General features: G+C 43.7%; 1 protein-coding gene across 1 annotated transcript in view; it reads left to right on the forward strand.

The window, feature by feature from the left end:
- Positions 1–18,986, forward strand: part of LOC117805000 (protein piccolo-like) — a 72,906-nt gene that overhangs the window by 17,090 nt on the left and 36,830 nt on the right. The window contains 4 exon segments of the mRNA XM_034673514.1: positions 9,094–10,455; positions 10,513–12,237; positions 12,871–16,981; positions 17,305–18,839. Coding sequence (XP_034529405.1) covers positions 9,094–10,455; positions 10,513–12,237; positions 12,871–16,981; positions 17,305–18,839 — 8,733 coding nt within the window.

Below are 18,986 nucleotides of genomic sequence, written 5' to 3' on the forward strand. Positions count from 1 at the left end.
CGGTCAGAAAATACCCTGAAACGAACGTCTCTCGCTCCTTAATCCCTTGGCGCAGAGCACATATAGCCGCTGTCTCACACCTGTTCCTCTGTGTCACATCCAATTTAAAAACACAGACTTGTACACGCACATAAATACACACCTTTTCTTTTCCCTCTGGCATTTTTCCACTAACGTGACCAGGGAATATCAATCCACAACGGAGCTACATTGCCTGACACTTGTCAAGGGACTACAGGAACATTTATCTACGGAATTGGAACATCCACATTTATTCAACCTTGTTTATCCAGTGTTTTTATACACCATTCACTCATTCTTGTCAATGATCTAACCAGTACAGTCCTCTGGTTACTAAGCAGCCAAGGGTTAAACTTACTCTTCTCAGTGGCTTTTTGAAAGCACAATTCGATTTATTCAACTCCTTTGCTCAAACGTTGCTGCCTATTTTGGGATCAAAGCCAACAATCTCCTGGTCTGAAGCCCAGTTTTCTAACCTTACGGCAATCAAGGCTCACGTAACATTTAGTTTCATGATTCAAATGAGAGTTACATCAACACATGAACATGGATCACTTGAAAAGAGTGCACGCAGCGCATTGAACCTTGAGATGGCAACATCTACAACAGCGGGACATTTATTAGGACAAAGATCTTTTTTGGCTTGCAGAGGAGCCGAGGCCGTTACGTTGTTCTTGCAGTCAAGTGCATTATAATTAAGTTGGCCACTCAGCAATGCTCATCAATGAGAAAAGGGCAATGACTGCCTCACTTTAGTTTTAGCAAGAGCTTTAGCACAGAAGGGTGACTTGAGCAGTGCTGCAGAAAGGACGCCAGTCGTCCAATAGCTCTGCTGTTAAAAGACTTTTAATAGGTCTTATAATGTATTATTATCGACTTACATGGACCTGGGTGCATAAAAAGAACTTCTTCACCACTGAATTGCACTGATTTTAAATATCATTAATTTATCTTTGCTTTGCAGGATAAACGTTAACTTCAATTTGCATGGGATTTATCATATAATGCCTCAGTTAAATGCATAGTTTTCTCACACATCAAAGGTGCTTTTCGACCGCAGGAACAATCCCCAGGAACAACGGACCTTTTGAGGAACTATGCACATTCTGACAGCAGGAACCAGTGTCTAAATTTAGTTCTGGGTAGTTAATCTCCCTCCTGAAAAGCCCCTGCTCGAGGGAAGGTACTTTCTAAAGGTCAAGGACCTTTGGCGGGCAGGTCTGTAATGCTGAACGTTTCTGTTCGGGAGAATAAATGCAGTGTTTTTATTTCACCCACTGTTCACAATGACATTACACATAACTGTGATTCACAAGGGTTTATTTAGTGTAACCGTCGTCTTCTGCGTCACTGTCACCTCCTGGTGTTACAGTATTAAGAGCGACCCTGCAAACTGCTAGTTGTCGAGATTATAACAGCTGTTGAAACACGGGAGGAGTCCTTAGGAATGCATCCTAGTTTAGTTACCTATTTAATGCTAATCTAAATATGTCTGTGAGGGATTGCATGTGGCTGAAAGTCGCCAATTAACAGGGTCGCACTTTAAACCCAAACACCAGTCGATCTCTGCCATGGCTTTTAAAACTGCTTTAAGTTGAGCGAAAATGGCTTTGCTTTATTTGTGAGGTCAATCTCTTGTGACAGCCTGACTGCTAATAAATACTTATTCACAGTCAACACAAATTCAAGGCTCCAAAATAAATGTTAAAAAAAACCAATGGTGACAATGGCTAGCATGGTTGTAGCCTCATCAAATATCAACAAGACTTCTGGGAAGGAATGGCTTGCAAAAAAAGTTACATTATTTGACTCTTCCTTTCATTCTTTATTGAATGTTTGAAGAAAACCTCTTTGGGAACCTCCTTGTGTAATAAAGGTAAGGTGTACTGAAGTTAAAGTGGACATAATGCGGCTCCACCACTCGATTCTAAATGTAACATCTTTAAGTCATTCTTGGCAGCCAACAGGAACTGCAGCTTTTCCTGAGTTCCTGGCACTTGGTTCTCAGGGTGATAATGTTAAGCTCGTTGGCAAGAGCAGGTGTTGAGTCACCTTCAATGACCATTAAGCTCTGCAACTTCTGCTGCTTCACCCATTCCCACGATACATCATTCCCCTTCTTTTTTACCTCCTGCCTTTTGTTTTGTCCCCCTTCCCCCATCTTCCTTTTTTCCTTTTGCCTCACACAACATAATCGCCCTCAAACCCCGTCCACCTGTCTCATCTCCATCCTTTCATGTGTTTCATCCATCTGTCCTATCCTCTAGATCATCTTCTCCTCCCACTCTCAGTGCCAGGCACTCCAACTAAATTTAGGCGAGTAAAAAAACCTCACAGGATCCCTTGTCTTAATTAAAGAATTGCAGCGACCTTCACAATGCTCTAACTCCCTGTAGGAAACAATAACCAACATGGTTACAATATCCGGTTGTCTATGGGTTTCAGTTTGTCTTCCTTACGTGTCCTTGGAGGTAGTTTGAAGAGGATGGAAAGTTGAGAGATGAAAGATGAATCGTAAAAACGCTCGATGTGTCTTTAATCATTCACGTTGGGTTTGTACTTGTCGGAGAAATATTATGTGGGAGGAGAGAGCAAGTTGACATTTCTTTCCTAGGTATTTCATGCTTTTCATCTAAGTGTGTGTATGTCATCAACATCGTCACAAACTCATCTCTGTGGGTGTTGATATGTGTCACCTGTTTGGTATCTGTGCACATGTGCTGGTAGAAAACGTCCTTGTAAGATGGTGATGTGAGCGAGCGACTCCCCCTTGCTTTTATGAATCATCCACACTCCTGTTCCCAGAACTCATCATAGCAGACAGAAATGCACACGGGCACGTTGCAGTGATTTGAAGGCTTGTAGCAGTAGTTTTGATATAAAAATATACCTGTCTTGTTAGTGTTCATTACAAGAAAATACAGCTAGGGAAGAGTTGGCCCTGATGAGTCACTTTATAAATGAGATTCCTATGATATCCCCTTCAAGGGATCAGTTCTCTCAAAGAACAGGGCGATGAATAATGCTTACCATTACCAATTTATTTGTTTATTCATTTTAGCAAAGCCATTAGTGCAGCTTTATATATGTTAATGTAACTCGGTTGGCAGTTTAATCCATCCCTTTTGTGCAGAAGGACATTCATCAACATATATTTGATGGATTGTCATTCAATGTAGTACAGAAACACTTGAACCAGAACACAGCGCCACATGAATTGCACACCATGAGATTAAAAGATATCCATCTTAGCTAGATATGGTGACAACTACCATTTGGTTTGTTGGGGGAATGAATTTGTCCTTTTGTGGAAACTAGTTGGATGCATCTGGAGCTGGTTTTTATGTCACATTGTTTGGTTGTAGAAGTGTTTCCTTCTTTTTTTCAGGAATTAATTGTCATGCCATTTGGCACAGATATCAATCCACTGCATTGAAGACCAATTCTTACCCCCTATTAAGCCCACTTACCTTACCGTCACCATGAGACTGACTTTTTCATGTCTGAACTGTTCACTTGCTCCCAAATACATCAAGGAATGTTTAAAAACAACTTTGGTGAGCCCCGAAGTTTTAATTTACAGCCATCAAAAAGTGAAAAGCAGAACATGCGTACTATTTGACAGCTTTTTTTTTAAGTTATATTTTTGCCTTTTTGCCTTTATTTTACAGGACAGCTGAAGAGAGACAGGAAATGTGGGGAGTAGCGAGTGGGGGAAGACATGCAGGAAATGGTTGACTGGCCGGGAATCGAACCAGCAACCCCTGCGACGAGGACTGTAGCCTCTGTATGTGGGGCGCTTAGACCGCTAGGCCACCAGTGCCCAACAATTTGACAGCTTTGACTGTCCTTTGTTTTTATAGTTTATGAAATTGTTAACCCTCCCTGTTTTGGCGTCCTGACTAAGCAACAACCTTCGATGTTGAATAAAGAAGCCAATGTGGAGGTGCAAAAATTGCAGTTCCTCAAGTGTCCACTTGAGGCTAGCTATAAAAGCCCAGGAAGCCCCATTAACATTTATATTAAAATGCCTATATTTACATCTATTTTAGAGGCTAAGCATGATGCACAATAAGGCATAATAAGGGGCACGGCTGATTCAACTGACTTGAGCGTGAAGTAGCTGTTTGACAGTGTCAAGGTTATGAGCTCAACTCTGCCTCGTGGTTGTTTTCTAGCTTAGCCAAAAGTTAATTGGAGAAGGTATTTATTTTTTATAAACATATGTTTTATTGATTTTCACATTTTTAAGGGTATTTACAGAATTTATCAAAATTTACAGAAAACACATAACATCAGCTTAAGGCTGGCTGCAGAAACACCGGAAACCACATACACACCAATTCAAAATAGACGATCTTTGCAGCATTAATAAACATGTTTACAGCCTGGTTCAAAAAACGTTTTGGCTCTACGTAGCTAATTACACTGTACGGGGGTGAATATTTTTCTCACGCGACGGTTCAGAAGATATGAAGATTACGAGTCTTTGCCCAAATAAGGACATGACTGACTTGACTCCCGGACGGGAACACATAGCTGTAAGCTAAGAGCCTCAAACTCCGCCCCTTTACGTCCCACTCTGCCTGGTTGAGTTCCGCATTTCCAATATGGCTGCCACCGCCGATTGGCTTCAAAACAGCTCTCAGGAACAGATCGGTGGCGTCACAGATACTCTGTCCATTATTTATACAGTCTATGTTTGCAACTCAATTCCCTTGACCTGTGGAAGTATGAAGTGACTGACTGGAAGTTTACAGAGAAATTCAGACACATTTTGATGCTGCAAGCGACAAACTTGTTGACAGTAATTGATTGATAGTCAACAGAATCACTCATCAAGGAGCCATGTAAAACAATGCTTAACAGCAATGACAGAGAGAACATGCTGTATCAACTGGCACAACATCTTTGGCTTCAGCTTTTTTGCTGAGGCATACAACACTCCAGGCTACCTGGGGAGATAAACACAAGCTCATTGTGTACAGACTTCTGATATTAGTTTCTGGCTGTTGATGTCAGAGCTGGCAAAGATGCCCTGTGCAGCTAAATTAACAGCTCAAATTAACATGTCTACCTAAACTCATCAGAATGACTTAAAAAGTGAGAATTTCTTCTCTCAGAAACACACTGCTCAAGTGCTTTAGATGGGGTGGTAAAAGCTTTAAATGAGTGTGTTTGATGTGTCGATAATGTTGGCGATGACTGGCCCTGAAGTGGCTGAGGCTGACTGACTGTCTGATTGAGTGTGTTTGCAGCTTTTGGTATCAGCGGCCATCTCCTCAGCACTCTCAGTGCCTGCTCTTTCTGGTTTAACTGATGAAGCCGTCATGCTGGTGGAACCCCTATCTCAAGTCCCTCCTAGCACGGATGAATGAATGGGAGGGGTCATGTAGATAGCGCGTGCCTGTCCTTGTGTGCACGTAAACACACACACAATTTTCTGGCATCTGTACTCTGTCCATCATCGTGTCTGAGGATTAACTGGATTTCTGTCAAGCTGGAAACGTAGCTCACTAACGTCAGCCAACCTGCACTACTGAAGGAAACCTGGCATCTCAGTGTGTTCCCTTCTCTCCCTTAAGTGTACTCAAATCTTCTGCTTCGTCATTTTTTCTTTTGTCTCGTGAGTCTTTAAATTTATAAACACAATAAAATATTCATCCTATCAAAACATTCCCCCTGTCTTTTTATGGTTGGGTACATGCCACGGAGATATGTGTGCAGGTCTGTCATTCTCTCTAAAAGTAGGCCCCCTCTGTTTTGGCCCAGTCTGAAACAGGCCAGCTCATGCCTTATTTACCCTGACTTTGCTGCTACTGCTGCGACATTCCCTCAGTCGCCATCTACCATCCTCCTCCTGTCTCCTTCTTTTTTTCTTTGTGCTTGAAGAGAAGTGGCTTGTCTGCTGCATGGCTTAATATGCAGGCTGCGATCTTCTCTGAAAAACCAGATTTTAGCATAAACCCTGCTACTAAGCCGGGCGGAGACACTCACAAAAAAGGGGTCACAGAGGAATGTTAGAGCACTCGGTGTGATCTGGAATAAGGCTTTTACATCAGAGTGGAGTTGGGTTCAAAACATGCTGACTCTCACCTCTTCTGACAGTCGCTGTATTTGTGTTCCTGCCAGGGGTGTGTGAACAAGATGAACGTTTGTGTTTGTTTGGCTAGTCGTCCATAAATTGGATGTGTGGGTGTATTAATAGAGATTATAGCTTCCTTTTTTCCCTTGAAATCCTAACTTATTGGTTTATTATCGCTCCTGTTTTGACCTTAAGCAATGAAGTGCTAGATACTTAACTCAAATAATAGCTGCAGCTCTTAAAATATCCCTCCAGCACCCCACAGGGCCTTCAGCCGGAGTATGTTCCACCATGGTCCCTGCTAAGAGAGTAACTGGAATACAAAACAAAGGCAGAATGGCTCCAACAAGACACATTTTGAGGCTTTTCTATGATAAATTGAAACAGCTAGGTCTGCAGCACATTTGTTGCTTAGACTAACATTTGGGTAAGGGCAGCCCCTTGTGGTTTTAAGGAAGAAGTAATGGTAAACGAATGGTACTCAAAGAAAAACGGCAACAAAACATTATTCAGATAGACCTTGATGGGTTTTAACTAAGGATGCACCAAAATGAAAATTCTAGTCCGAAATCCGAAAATGAGGAAACCAAGGCCGAAAACCGAAACACCAAAATAAATTATTATGCCAACTATTAATAGGAAGACCGGGGACAGTTGTAACATTTCACTCCTTGGATTTGAGATTAAGCCATGCATTTTCTGTTTGTGTTGCACAGACATTTTCTAGGCCATTTATTAGCAGACACTTGAAGCTAGTTTGAATAGCAGTTTGAACACACTGGGTTAAAAGAGCTCAAAGTTACAGACAGAAATGTCAAAAATGTTACAACTGTCCCCAGACTCCCCTACCATTGCATTTATGGCTATGATTGTGTACTAACCTCATTAAAATCAAGGGTCTCATTGAACATATCAGACAACAAGGGTGCATGCCCCTCATCTGGTTCAGAGAGACGAGTTCTTTTTTCTGCGCTGTGTTCTCCTTCTCCTGCGCCGTGCGCTTCTCCGTCTCCAAGCGGGTTCTCTGCATCCATCGCGGCCTGGATCATTTCTCTTGCGCGCCGCTTTATTCCCACATCCAAGTAATGATCTTTATAACGCGGATCAAGTACAGTCGGGATGAAGTGCAGAGGATCTGAATAGATCTCAGTGAAACGTGTGCTGACAGACTCTGAGAGTGTACTTTTCATTGTTTTCACTCCGTGGTCCGTCTCAACCTCTTTGCTTAGAAGACGCTTTAGTGCTGCAATTAAAGGAAGAACGGATGCAGACATGTTGGCCCTTATCCAGACAAGCGCGAACTGGCTGCATTTTTTGTTTGCGTCATCACAGCATTCTGTTTCAGCCGTGTTGTTTCGGTGATAAATGTCTTTCGGCTGTAAACCTAAAATGCACTTTCGGCCATCTTCGGCCAAACATTTTCAGTGGCCGAATTTTCGGTGCATCCCTAATTGTTTTATTGATGTTGGATTGTATGAGCCAATAGTAAGTGTATTAACCACAGGAGATACTGGTCAGCTCAGCCCAGTTATTTAGAAACCAGATGGTAAACCGACATGGGGGCTAAGCTAGTCATTTTTAAGCATTAAATAGCTGGAGAATTTGTTTGTTTTTTAGCACGGGCTTCTCCTTTAATGCCTAATACAGTATATTTTGATAAGGTAAACATAATGTGGACCATGGGTTGTCTCTACATTAAAAAAAGACAGTAAGATACAAAAGCTTACTTTGAAGACACCTCTTCATTCAGCTTTTCAGATTTTACGGTGGAACTTCTAAAAGTTGAAGAAAGTCTGAAAGGTTCTGGAAATACTGTTAAAACCAAGTTCCAACTTGTGACACCAGCAACTCTCTCTGTCAATGAGCTCACAGTTTACACACCTTTACCACCAGGTAACTTAGGATCCCTCCTGTTTTGCAGTTAGCACAGTAGTTTCTCCCGTTTCTCTTCTGATCCGCTCAAACTGATTCTTCTTCTCTGTGCTCTGGTCATAGAGGTGTTCTCTCGTGTCCATAGTAAATGGCATGCTGTCAGAATCACTCATTTATTACTTTGGTTGCAGAAGTGTTTCCTTCAGAGCCCAGGCTCCAACAGCTGATTGGTGCACTTCAGATAGAGGAACTTTCTGTCGGCAAAGCAATACTCTGTAAATCTAAGTAAAGCATATTAACATTGGTGTTAATGTTTGGGTTCGACTTACTTGAATTTGCTTAATTATGTTGTACACAAGGCCCTGTCTGCAGTGCTGCAGAGTCTAGCTTCCATGCTGGTTCTCTGGCTGCTTCCTTCATAAAGGGGCCTGGCTGACTAGAGTCTCCTGAGGGTAATACACTTACTGTTGAGAGGTGCCTCATACAACCCTGCGTATTAATAATAACAATCTATCCCTTTGGAGCGTAGTTAAACTGCAATAAGATGTTCAAATAGCCCAAATTCTTTAGAAAAACATACACTGTCACACTCTGACTTTTGAAATTGTCATGGATTAAGTATCATTCTTTGCTTCAAGGGGCATTAAAAATATGTAAGGCATGTGTACATTCTGCTGTCATGTTCAAAGCATGCACAAAACACATTCAGACACAGTCTCTCTATGAAATCTTCTTCATGAAAAGTCTGCCCCGGCCACCTAACCCTCTCTGACATGCATTTGAAAACCCCTGTCCCATTACCATACATTATTCATGGCGCCATGTCTTAAGTCCTGTAAATGCAAAAGCTTCCTTGAAATGGAAAAATCTACACCGATGCCTCGTCACAGTGACATTTTAACCATGGAAAATCATGTTGTATCACATGACTTTGTTTGAATTCAGACATATTTCATATTCTCATTATTTGTTTGGGTTTTCTGGCAGAGTGGTCATATAGTTTTGTGCAATTCAAACCATGCTTGCTACTGTATAACTGATCTGTGATGGAAATACTTAGGCAGCCAGTTGCTCTATATTGATAACTAACAATTCTTGTTGTCCTTGTCTTGCAGAAAGAATGGCTTTGCCTCAACTGCCAGACCAACAGAGCCATGTCGGATCAGCTGGGACAGATGCCACCACCAGCTATGGCATCCCCAAAGAAGCAGACACCTGCTCCCTCCCCAACCTCTGCCCCTGCTGCTGTAGATAGCAAACCTGTAGTAGAAGCAGCTGACCCAGCCCCACCTGCTCCTGAGACCAAGGTAGAGCCTGCAACCGCCCCCACACCTGATAGTGCGCTTTCACCAGATTATGCTGCCCCTCCTCCGGAAACACCCCCTCAGGAAACACCACAGTCAGACGAACAAACACAGCCAGCAGCAGCTGAAGCAGAGTCAGAGCCTGTTATTCATCCTGAACAAGCTCCGATTTCAGAAAGTGTAGCTGAGGGTGTCCCTGCAGTTGAGCAACAACAGAACAGCTCTGAGAAAATAGGAGAGGATGGTCCTCCACCTGAGACAGATCAATTTGATGCTGATCAACAAACACAAAGTGAAATCCCAGCAGACGAGCAACAGCAAAGTAACTCTGAGAAAGGGGCAGAGGATCATCCTCTCCCTGAGACAGAGCAATCTAATGTCAAGCAACAAGCACAGAATTCACCTGTCACTGAAATCCCAGCAGATCAAGAGCAGCAGAGCAGTTCTGAGAATGTGACACAGGACCTTTCTCTCCCTGTGAATACTGAGAAAGAAAATCTACCAACTAATACAGGTTTAGACGAGACAGCAGCCCCTGCTGAGGTAGGCTTGGAGCCAAATCTACAAATTTCCCAAAGTGAGGCTGCAGCTCCCCAAACAGATAATGAGAAAGTGGAGCCAGCTCCAGAAAAGCCTCCAGAAGTGACAACAAATTCAATTGAGCAAGAGCCTACTAAGAGCCCAGAATCATTATCACAGGAGGTCCCTGTTGCACCTGATCAAAAGACAGATGCAGATGTAAAGGAGGAAAAAATAACAGAGGTAGAACTTGGTGAGCAAAGTGAGCCACCCCAGATAGATGAACCTCAAGCTACACCAGCAGATCAGACTCAAATATCAAATACAGAGGATAAAGCTCTGAATGAGGAGCAAACAAATAGTACAAAACCAAATAGTGTAGAACCTGATGTCAAGGATGAAGTTACAGAAGAGGTAAAGGTAGAACAAGGACCAAAAACAGAGGAGCAAGGAGGCATTCCTCCTCCTCCTTCTTCAGAGGAGGTTGCAGAAAATGTTCCTCCTGTAGTTCCTGCTGACAACACAGAGGTCCCTAAACCTGACGATAAGAAACAAGAATTGAAACCAGACCAGGAAAAATGTGTTGAATCTGTAAATTTCTCAGAAGCATCAGAGAACAAACTTCCTGTCTTGGCCTCAGAGGAGAAAAGTCAGGTTAATAAAGTCGAGGAAAAAGAGGCGGAGTCTACTCCTCTAGAAGAGAAAAGTCAGGTTAATAAAGTCGAGGAAAAAGAGGCAGAGTCTACTCCTCTAGAAGAGAAAAGTCAGGGTAATAAAGTCGAGGAAAAAGAGGCAGCGTCTACTCCAGAGGAGAAAAGTCAGATGGATGCAGTTGAAGTAAAAGAGGCAGAACCTACTCCTTCAGAAGATAGAAGTCAGGTTAATAAGGTAGAGGAAAAAGAGGCGGAGTCTACTCCTCTTGAAGAGAAAAGTCAGGGTAATAAAGTCAAGGAAAAAGAGGTGGAGTCTACTCCTTCAGAGGAGAAAAGTCAGATGGATGCAGTTGAAGTAAAAGAGGCAGAACCTACTCCTTCAGATGATAGAAGTCAGGTTTATAAAGTTCAGGAAAAAGAGGCAGGGCCAACTCCTCATGACCAATCTGATAAGTCCCTTCCTCCTGCTCCTGTTGAAGAGGAAACTAAAGAGAAAAGTGTTGTTGTGAATAAAGTAACTGAAGAAGTTATTCTTGAAGGGCAAAAGGTTAAGCAGGAAGTACCTGAGAGAGTTGAAGGGGAAAAAACAGATGAGCTAAAAACAGATAAGGACACAACTGAAGACAAGCATGTAGAGGAGAAAGCTCTTGAAAAGGAAACGGTTGAGGAAAAGGCAGGAACTGAGAATATATCATTGAATGGTAAAGCTGCTGAAAAGGATGTAGTTCAGGGGACTACAGATGCAGAGAAGCCCATTGAGGTAAAAGCTGAAAAAGAAGGAGCTCTTGAAGAAGAGACAACTGAACAGAAAACAGCTGAGAAGGCAAACGACCAGAAACCTCTGGAGGAGGAGGTTAATCAAGCAGATTCAAGTGCAGCCCCTACCTCTACTGAGACCGAGACTGTTTGTCCTGTGATAGAGGAAAAAGAAATGCAAGCAGCCGGAGAGCCAGCTGTCGCTGATGAAATCCCAAAAGAAGTGATACAGATACAAAAAGAAAAAACAGAAACACCTACTCAGGAAAGCATTGTTGAGGCAGCATCATTGTCAAAAATGTCAGAGGAGACAGAAAAGCCTATTGTAGCACAGAGTGTAGCCCCAGAAGAGGAAAAGGAGACACCAGTCGATGCAAAACTAAAAGCAGATGATGATGAATCCGAGAAAACAGCTTCTCCTGATTCAGAGGAAAAAGGAAAGGTCAGTGCCAAGGAGTCAATGCAAAGTGCAGCCATGATTTCATCCTCAGAAATCATTAGTGAGACACAAGTCGGAGATAAAGCCTGTGAGGGAGAAATCATTAAGAACGAGGAGGAAGCTAGTTCACAAAAGACAAGCATTATAGCTGAAAATCAACCAGATATAAAGGAAGAGACGTCAGCTCTGACAGGCAGTAATGAGAAGCAACAGGAGAAAGTCACAGAGAGCAAAGAACAAGAAATACCTGAGAAAAAAGAGGCTGAGCCCCAACCTGTTACTGACAAAAACCAAGATCCTATCTCAGTATCAGAGACTAGCACATTCTGTGACAAAAATGACACCACACACATTGATGTAGAGAAGAACCCAGCACCAGGTACAGATGAAATGTCAGAAACAACTCCTGAAAATGAAGGTTTGTCTGTTTCTGTAGCTTCTGCTCCTATAGAAAAACCTGAAACCCTAGTCTCTGTAGTAGGCGAGCAGGATAATGGCAGAAAGCAAGAAACCCTTAATGTGGAGGGGGAAGAGGAGGCTAAAGCTCAGCCTTTGGAAAAGCCCAGTGATGATGATGCAGCTGCTGAGGTGACCGTAGAACATAGCTTAAGTAGTACTGGACCATGTTTTTTTGTTTTTTTTGCATTTCACAAAGCACTGAAATGTATGTGGAGATCAGTTTGATGCAAGTTCCTAAAAAAATAAAATGTTTGATTGCAGATAATGATTCCCTGAATTGTTGAACTTGCAAAAAAGCTGGTAAATCATTACAAAAGTAATGGTTAATTTGGTATATGTCAGGAATACAATATAGGGAATGTAAGACTGTCTTTGGGATCAGCTTTGTCTGGTACCATTTGTTATTGCCTTGCTGCCAGCCACCTGTATGGCAATTAATAGTTAAATTTGATTAATTGCTATTAACTGCAGAAATTCAGCTATTAATCATGTTGAGAAAATGAATTGTTTGACAGCCCTAGTAACCGCTTGAATCTTTTCAGCTTCAGCAGTAATCTATAAAGCATTTAAAAGTACCTGAAGTCTTTAATACAGCTCTGAGAAATTGGTGCTTGAACTAAATACAACAAAATGATACCCTCACTCATGGTTGAGAGACTTATTTCATTATCCTTGCTTAATCTCTGAATGTATTAGAATCTAGACTGCGTCCATGTTTTTTGTTGGAGTTCCAGAGCTTACTGTCTCATTTTAATCCCACAGGTGAAAGTGATGGAGACCTTGAAAGACACTGAAAAGGCCGCCATGGAGGGCAGTCCCACCAGCCCATCAGACCTAGCAAAGCTGGAAAGCACAGTCCTTCCGATCCTCGAGGCCCAAGCAAGCATGCGACCAAAGGAAGATGAGGAGAAACTAACAGACACTCTTAAAACCAGGCGCAAATTAGAGGTGCTACCTCTCTCACCTGACACACCTAGCTCTGAAGATGACAGGGAACTCTCTGAAAAGAATACCAAAGTTACCACAAAGAAAAAGCTCCTTGTGCCCATGGACGCCAGAGCAGATTCACTGGATGAAAGCAGTGAGAGCATTGGGAAAGACAGCCCTATGTCAGGGGATGATGAGGAATTTATCCGAAAACAAATAATGGAAATGAGTGAGAATGAGGATGCTTCCCCGTCTGATGAGGAAAATGTAATCCGGCGAAAGATTAGAGAGAATGAGAAGAAACATACGGAACAGAAAAAATCTGAGAGTATAGAGAGGAGCACATCAGGAAAAGCCAGGAGACTTACCAAGAAGAGCACTATAAGTCCAGATGATGAAGAACATAAGCAAATCTGTGGCTCATTGGATAAAACTGATGTAGAAAAAGAGGGGCCAGATACAAAAGTAGAAGAGCAACAGACTGGTAATGCAACACGGAAATTTCAAACTATGGAGCTGAATGCTGTAAGCAGCCCAATACAGATACCTAATGTTGATGGAGATCCAGAAATGGAATGCCTTACAGACTCTCCTGATGATCGGTCTAGAGGTGAGGGGTCATCAAGTCTTCATGCATCAAGCTTCACTCCAGGGACATCCCCAACATCCCTCTCATCGCTTGATGAAGACAGCGACAGTAGTAGTCCCAGCCATATCCGTTCTGGTGAGGGTAAACAACACAGGAAAGCCAAGCACAGACAACCTGGTCAGACGCTTCCAACTATTGAAGACTCTTCTGAGGAAGATGAGTTACGGGAAGAAGAGGAGCTCCTAAGGGAGCAAGAAAAACAGAGAGGCTCTGGTAAAAAATCTAAGAAAGACAAAGATGAGATCCGAGCCCAGAGAAGGCGAGAGCACCAAAAGACACCGCCAAGCAACCTGTCCCCCATTGAAGATGCTTCACCAACTGAAGAACTGAGGCAAGAAGCTGAAATGGAGGAGATCAGACGATCATCCTGCTCTGATTTCTCTCCGAGCATTGAATCAGATCCTGAAGGGTTTGAAATTCATGCTTCTAAGATAGCAGCAGTTCAGAAAACATATCAACTGCCTACATCAGTTTCTCTCCACTCCCCAACAGATGATCAAAACAATGATAATTCACAGAAAAAGACTCTAAAATCAGCTGATGAGGCTTATGAGGAAATCATGCTCAGAGCTACATCTCCAACAGTTGAAAAGGGGGAGATTCAACCTGGAAAAGAGTCCCTTTATGGAGGCATGCTAATTGAAGACTATGCCTATACATCTCTAATTGACAACTCAACAGCTGATCCGGGGGACCCAGAAAAGATTGTTGTTCCTGCTCAGCCAAAAAAGCTGAGATCCCCAGATGAAGTTTATGAAGACATGATAAAGAAAAGAAAAGAATTCATGAAGCTTGAGCAGGAATATCAAAATATGCAGCCCAAAACGGAAAACACCAACCCAGAAATAGTGTTGCTACCTGCTGAGAAAACCATCTCAGAGAGAATTACAATAACATTAGATACAGATGGGAAGCCACTGTTGGATGCCGAAACTGCATATGAAGAGCTAATGAAAAGGGTGCTGACTCCTGGAACAAGTCCAACTCAGCTCGAGCCAGAAGTGGATGCAGCTGCATCTAGGCGGGCACTCCACCCCATCCCAGATTTAAGGGTGACACAGTGCTCTTCAGGAGAGTTGTCTTCTGATGATGAGAGTGTTTTTAGAAAAGAAGAAGGGATAACTGAAGCATCAGACATGACAGTGGCCTCAGAAACTGAGCCTGTGGCCTTGATTTACGAGACTCCTCCATTGAACATATCAGATCAGCCACCCAAGATCACAACTGAAGCATCCCAGCCAGATGTTGTTGACTTATCTGGCGAACCTTCTAAGACATCAGCCCATGTGATATCCAGTGTTTCACCCTTACCCACAGTCCCCCAGTACACACCCAGCATTCCCAGCGTAGTGTCAACTGCCCCACCTGTACCCCCCAAGCCAAGCGTCCTACGAAGGGCTAATTCTCAGGAACAATCAGAAGTATCTAATGCACCACCACTGCCTCCTCCCACCCCACCAAAGCCAACTGTTTTTCCCAGGAAACCCCCAGTTCCTCTTCCACCTCAGGCTTCAGCAACTCCAGTAAGGCCAGAGACAGTGGCAGTGACCACAGCCCAAGGACCACCTACAAGACAAGTAGTCACACCAATGTATAAACCTCATGTTCCCCCTCCTGTTCCTCCAAAGCCTACCATCCCTGCTGGAGTAGGGGACAGCCACAGACAGGGACATGTCAAACCACCAATTGCTCCAAAGCCTGGCTCACAGCCTCCTTCACCTGCCCATGCCCCACATCTGACAAGACCCACTGCACTTCCCACTGGCCCTTCTGATGTAGCGCTAAATTTGAGCCCTTCTTCTGAGACCAAGCAATTTCAACCCTCGCCAAAGTCTCCGTCTTCTCCAAGATATGCCAGCAATCTTCGTGACACATATGTGGTGATCACACTGCCATCTCAGCCCAGCTCTCCAGTAGACAGCATCTCAACTCAAGCGCCATCAAGCCCTAGCCCAGCATCTCATGCACATCATGCTCAGCCACAAAGCTATCAACAACCACAGCCTCAGCCTCAGCCTCAATCATACCCACAGCAGCATCCACAAACAACCCCTCCTCAAACAACCCCTCCTCAAACAACCAGGGTGCCTCTGGCATACACACGTGTCACAGAATCCATTGAAAGTCAAGAGATTTGTGGTCCAGAGAAACATGTGTCCAGTTCTTGTCACATAATTGAAGCTGTATCTGCCTCAGCACAGCCTACTGGGGTTACGCCTAACCTCATCTCTCAGGTGGTCACCACAGAAGTTCAAAGAACCACTGTCTCTGTTGTTCACGAAAGGACACCACCACCAGTGCCCGCTCCAAGGGCAAATGGTGTCCCAATCTCACTGGAAAAACCCAAACCCCAGCCATCAGCACCGAATGGACAGACTATCCAACCATCTGAGGTGGTAGATCTTAGGACTATGAAGGCAAGCCCAGAGTCAGACATGAAAGGTGTTGACCTGACTGCTGGTCCAGACTCAAGACGTCAGTCCTTGGCTGCTGATGTCAGCCGTCAGAACAGTGCTGTGCAGTCATCTGTGGTCAATCTCAGTGCAGAATCATCCACTGTCTCTATAATGACCGATAGCATCACCATTGTGACCTGTTCTGCCACAATCCAGCAATGTGATAATGTAGACACCTCTCAGGTTTCTTCAGTGCCCCTGCAGCTAACTAAAAACAAAGCATTTGAGCCTGTCTCTCAAATTGTTTATCGGCCAATTGATTCCCAGCCTTTAACTAATGCTTCTACAGAGATCCCTATTAATCTCTCAGTTGGATCGAGCACAGGTGGAGGGACTTTCCAGCCAACTCCTGTGACCATCGCCCCTACTCCCATTGCAGCCTGTGCAGCCAATGGATTAAATGCAGGTACACCCACGGGGGCAGGAGCTGTTGACCTTAGCACCGCAAAACCATTCAACACTATGGTGTCCGTGGATGCTTCTTCTTCAGAAGTGGCAACAGCTGTTGTAACAGATGACGATGGCAAACCAGTGGATCTGACTGCAGGAAAACGAGCGGTGTGTTGTGATGTTGTGTATAAGCTGCCATTTGCAGGAAGCTGCACCACTCAACAACCAACCACACCTCTGCCGGAAGACCGTTTTGGATATCGTGATGATCATTACCAGTACGACAGATCCCCTTACGGCATGAGAGGGTTTGGTGGGATTAAGCCATCAATGTCAGACACTAACCTAGCAGAAGCTGGACTGTTCTTTTACAAGAGTAAGAACAGCTATAATTTCAGTGGCACTACAGACGGTGCAGTAGATCTTACATCTGCAAAGATTTCTGATGCAGGTCAGTGGAGTGACATCGCAGACCTGTCACTTAAATGTCACTTTGAAATGCCACCACTCATTCATGGCTAACTTTGTATATTTTTTTGGCGTTGGTTTTGCTTTTTTGTTTGCATGGACGGTTCATTTTTGTATCACTTTTTTTTTTGCATGTGTCTGCATGCTGTTACTGTACAACTTGTGTATGCTTGTTACATTTCTCAACATTGAAGATTTTTTTTCCCCTTTTCTACCTTTTTTCATGATTTGGATAAGGCATGGCTTACTTCAACTCTAATAAGTCTGAATTACTTGGACTCAAATTATATTTTTGACTTTTTACAGGTGAAGCTGTTGACTACTCCAAGAAAGGGAATTACGCTGGAATGACAATCCCACCCTATTCCCAAGCCAGAGTCACAAGTGCTGGTGGTACACTTTTTGGTACAAACAGTGTCTTGAGATCATCAAATGGGGTGGTCTATTCCTCTGTAGTGGCACCAATACCCTCTACGTATGCTATTACTACCCAACCTGGATCAATCTTTAGCACATCATACAACACACTGTCAGGTATGCACACCAGCGACACCATGCCATCTCTGTCAAATCTCCAGAACTTGCCACTTACACGGTCCCACAGTTTCTTGTCCACCAGCTCTATGACTGAAACAGAGGAGATGGGAGATGCCCCACTAAATCTGGAGATATCCAGAGGGGGTACTACTGCTGCTCCTGCTCCAACAACATCTTTATCCCTTGATAGCTACACTGATGCATCTCTAGAGGCTATAGCTGCTTCACTAGAGGCTCTGTCCTCTCCCATGGTTCCTGGGGACGGCCAGTATATGGCAGAGCGTGAAAGGCTAGAGATGGAGAAACTCAAACAGCAGCGTCTAGCTGAGGAATTAGAGTGGGAGCGTCATGAGATTCAACGGTTCCGTGAACAAGAACAGCTCCTAGTACAGAAGGAACTAGAAGAACTGCAGGCCATGAAGCAGCACATCCTGTCCCAACAGGAAGAGGAAAGACAGGCTCACCTGATGATGCAGAAAGAAACTTTTGCCCAGCAACAGCAGCAGCTCGAGCAGATTCAGAGACTCCAAGAACAGCTGCGCCTTCAATTGGAAGAGCAAAAGCTACGTCAAATGTACCCAGGCGGGGACATTCCAGGGCACGGTGTGCAGGAGGCAATTGTCTTAGGACCTGATGGCACAGTGCTTTCCAGAAAGATCACTGATAGCGGTTGCCAGACAGATGAAGAGGATGAAGCAGTCAGTAAAGCTTACACAGCAGGGAGAAAAAAGCGTAGTGCCAAAAAGAGCGTCGACAGTTGTGTGCAGACTGATGATGAGGATCAAGACGAATGGGAGGCTCAAACAAGAAGTCGACAAAGCCGGCCACGCACAGCCAGGGGTGACAGGGGTGGGCAGTCAGAGATGTCTCTTCAAGCCCACACTGAGATATCGATACAAACAGATTCAGAGGGGAACATACTAATGGACTCAAGGATGGAGTTGTCTGACTCTGAAAGGACTTCACCAAAGAAACGACCTAACCCTCTAGACATAGGCCAGTCTCCCAATCTTAAAGTTGATTCCTCCACACTCCAAGCCCCTCCAAAGTCTCCCAAAGTGCTTTATTCCCCCATATCCCCCTGTATATCCCCGAGCAAATCCATGGAGTTTGTGTCCTATGACAAATCACTTGGCGATACAAGCCCACAAAAGCTAAGAGGAAGTATGGATACATCTCATGCATCCCCATCAAGTCCCAGGGGACCAAAAGCAATGCAAAGATCCATGTCTGACCCCAAGCCCATGAGTCCAACAGGGGAAGAAAGAGCATCAGCTGGCACCCAGTTTGGTGATGGTTATACTGTGAGTAGTTCATATTATTACTTTAGCTCACATAATTCTAAGGAAGAACATAGGCAGTGACTACAAATGGCTAATAAGTATGTTAAAGAAAGAGTGAGTCCCTTTAAAGGAAATATATGTCATTAAAAAGAAAAAATGGAGGATATT

This window comes from Notolabrus celidotus, chromosome 21 (assembly GCF_009762535.1).
Source record: "Notolabrus celidotus isolate fNotCel1 chromosome 21, fNotCel1.pri, whole genome shotgun sequence".
NCBI classification, from domain to species: Eukaryota; Metazoa; Chordata; class Actinopteri; order Labriformes; family Labridae; genus Notolabrus; species Notolabrus celidotus.